The sequence below is a fragment of the Lipotes vexillifer genome, unplaced genomic scaffold (genome assembly GCF_000442215.2).
Source record: "Lipotes vexillifer unplaced genomic scaffold, Lipotes_vexillifer_v1.1 scaffold54, whole genome shotgun sequence".
NCBI classification, from domain to species: Eukaryota; Metazoa; Chordata; class Mammalia; order Artiodactyla; family Lipotidae; genus Lipotes; species Lipotes vexillifer.
The window spans coordinates 3,547,711-3,551,114 of NW_006789324.1; the positions used below are offsets into that span (position 1 = coordinate 3,547,711).

Here is a 3,404-nt window from a genome sequence, read left to right on the forward strand (position 1 = left end):
TCTTTCCCTGAAGAGTCTACTCTACATGACATATGACATACTGACTACAGAACCACCTCTGAGACTGTGGCCCCAGCACCCTATACAGGGTCTAACATACAGCAAGCATTCAGTCAATGCCTGGGAAGTCAAACTGATGACCAGGATTTAAAACCAATAATAAGGTCTTCCCTGGTGGCGCAGTGGCTGGGAGTCTGCCTGCCGATGCAGGGGACACGGGTTCATGACCCGGTCCAGGAGGATCCCACATGCCGCGGAGTGGCTGGGCCCGTGAGCCATGGCCGCTGGGGCTGTGCGTCCGGAGCCTGTGCTCCGCAGCGGGAAAGGCCACAACAGTGAGGGGCCCACGTACCTCAAAAAAACCCCAAAAAACAAAAACTAAAAACAGTAATAAGTTTAATACCCATCTTATTCTTAATTCTTGAGCTCCATGCGGGCAGGTCATGGTTAGCTGTTCACTGTTATCCCCTCAGTGCCCTACGCAGTGCTGGGTGCAGGATAGGCACGTAGATTCACTAATCACCTGGTTAGTGAATGAATGAGCCACAGTTCCCTGCACCTGTCCTATGACACACTCACCGTCCTCCTCTCCTATTGCCTGGATGAGGAAGTGGGTCTCTTCCTGAATGCGCTCCTCTAAGCTCTTCCTTCCTAAACCAAAGCTCTTCAGTGTTGTCAGGGCAAACCTTCTTTGTTCCTTCCACACCTGGCCTATGGACATGATCAAGCCTGGGAAAAAGAAAGCCAACATTATGAAAAGAAAGCCAACAAGAGCCATGGGGGATAATTCATCAGATGGAAGGAAGGAGAAGGGCATTAAGGCGCTTGAAAACTATTCAGAGAAATAATCCCAAAGCAATAGATATAGTGGCTAGCATTTACTGACTGCTTCTAATGCTGGACACTTTAACATTTTTAATGCATTGTGTAATTTAGCACTCACAGAACATCTCTGAGGTAGGTCCTATCATAACTGCCAACCCTCCCAACGATTTTGTTGACAAGGAAACTGAGGCACAAGGGATAAAAGGAAACTCTGCAAGGTCTCAGAGTTAGTAAGCAGCTGAACAGGCATTCAAATTCAGTTCTGCCTAACTCCAAAGCTCATGCTTTGATTACTTGTCACATAAGTAACTGTAAGTATGTTATGCAACATACTAAGAATGCACTTAGGGATTAGACAATATCCATACTCATAAGGAGGCAAGGCCTTTAGGAGACGTCCTATCTAAGCTGGACCTTAAAAAATAAATGAATCAGGGGCTTCCCTGGTGGCGCAGTGGTTGAGAGTCCGCCTGCCGATGCAGGGGACGCGGGATCGTGCCCTGGTCCGGGAAGATCCCACATGCCGCGGAGCGGCTGGGCCTGTGAGCCATGGCCGCTGAGCTTGCGCGCCTGGAGCCTGTGCTCCACAACGGGAGAGGCCACAACAGTGAGAGGCCTGCGTACCGCAAAGAAAAAATAAATAAATAAATGAATCATTCAAGAGCGTGGAAGAGTGAAAAATCTATGCAGAAAGAACAACACAGGCAAAGGAAAAAAAAAAAACATCTTGGTGTGTTCAATAGATGATCATTTATTTCACAATACAGGTGAGGCCACACTTCTTTCATTTCTTCACTTCCAGAGCACTCTTCAACTCCTTCTAATATCTGCCTTTGGCCTCTACCACCTCAAGGACAAGGCCTTCCCTGCTGTCCAGTCCAGGATCCTTTTCAACCTTATCTTGATGCGTCAGCAGCATGAGACACTTCTTTCTTCTCTCTTTTCCCAGGACGTGACACTCTCCAATTTTCCTCCTAATTCTCTGACTGCAGAGAACTTAACCATATCTTTTGTTAATTCATCTTCTATTATATTTCAAAATGATCTAGTTCTCCATTCAAGTTCTGCAAGCCTCTTCTCCCCTTATCTATGCTCCATTTTTGGGAAAATCTCATTAGCTCTTTCTGTCCCTCAGCTCCAGACATACATACAAGTGTCTGCTTGACTCTGCTGATTTAAAGGCATTTCAAACTCAGCATTTCTACAACTGAATTCACGATTGCTCCATATACAACTCCCCACCCAGGCCAGCCAACACCTTGCCCTCCTCCAAATATTCCTCCTTTCCTTTACCTACCCATTTGGGTGTCTACCTCAATACCTCATTCTCTCTCTGTCTAGGTCATCATGTCTTATTGGATTTGCCTCCTGAATATCTTAAATCCATATTTCTTCATGGCCACTCTCCTGGTCTAACCTACTGTACTGTCATTTCTTGCCATCTCCCTAGTCCAAGCCACCACCTTCTCTAACCTAAAATGCTGCAACAGTCTCTTGCTCCCTTTATTCCATTCTTGACATTGCAGCCTAAAGAAGTCTTTAAAATGTACCATGTAAGTACAATGATTCCTTTCTCTACTGAAACCGTTCAAGAGCTTTCATCATTATTAGGATAAAAAGCAACCTCCTTAACAAGGAGATGCATGAACTACTCCTGGCCAAACTCAGCACCTTCATCTCCATTTAATTATCTCCGTTTAATCCCTGTGCTTCCCACACTGGCCACCTTTCAATTCCTCAGTTCACTGTCATTCCTCCCACCTCAGAGACTTTTCATACTTTATTCCCTCTGACTGATTGCTTCTTCACATTTGTCATTTACTTACATTAGCTTTTCCTGAGTCTCTGAATTAGATTAGATACACTTAAGCAGTGCACCCTGCTCTTATCTTCATAACAGTTAAGGCATGAAATTATTAGAGTAATTGATATTGTTTTCATGAATGGAATGGAAGTTACAGAAGAACAGGACTCTGTCATTCTCCTCACTGCTCTGGCACTGGTGCCTAGCACTGGGCTTCACATGGCTGATAATAAATAGGATGAATGGATGTAGAGTTAACGGATGAAATATTTCAAAGAGGAATTGAGAAGCACCTGAAAAATATGGTGCTTTGGTAGAAGAATAAATCTGAGTTTTTCATTTAGATTTTTAAATGTGTTCATTTATTTAATGATCATTTTAAGTGTTCATGCCAAACTCTTCTAATATAGATGGAAGGGTTAAGATACCTTGTGGGGCACAGCCTTAATAATAGAGCATAAGGAACTAGAGGCAAGAAGGGATTACATAATCAGCAGGAGGAAGCAGATCCACATCCATTTTCCTAGGGAAGAGATCTGAATGGGAAAGCAGAAAGAGACAGCGAGAACGCATTGCCTTTCTTAAAAAACACATCACATCACTGAGTGATGTGAATACTTACCAATTAAAGCAGCCAGAGTGTGTTCATGCAGGTGATGCAGCTTCTCTCAAATCCCTGACATTAGGGCTAACCCTGCCAGGTTCCCTGAGGGGTTGTCTGTAACAGGGAAATGTGGCCACTCAGCTTCTTTTAAATACTTTTTTTTTTTTTTTG

The 3,404-nt window shown here is 44.1% G+C and overlaps 1 protein-coding gene across 1 annotated transcript in view; it reads right to left on the reverse strand.

The window, feature by feature from the left end:
- Positions 1-3,404, reverse strand: part of CYP2J2 (cytochrome P450 family 2 subfamily J member 2) — a 31,688-nt gene that overhangs the window by 17,154 nt on the left and 11,130 nt on the right. Inside the window, exon 3 of the mRNA XM_007462578.1 lies at positions 580-729. Coding sequence (XP_007462640.1) covers positions 580-729 — 150 coding nt within the window. The remainder of the gene's footprint in view (positions 1-579; positions 730-3,404) is intronic.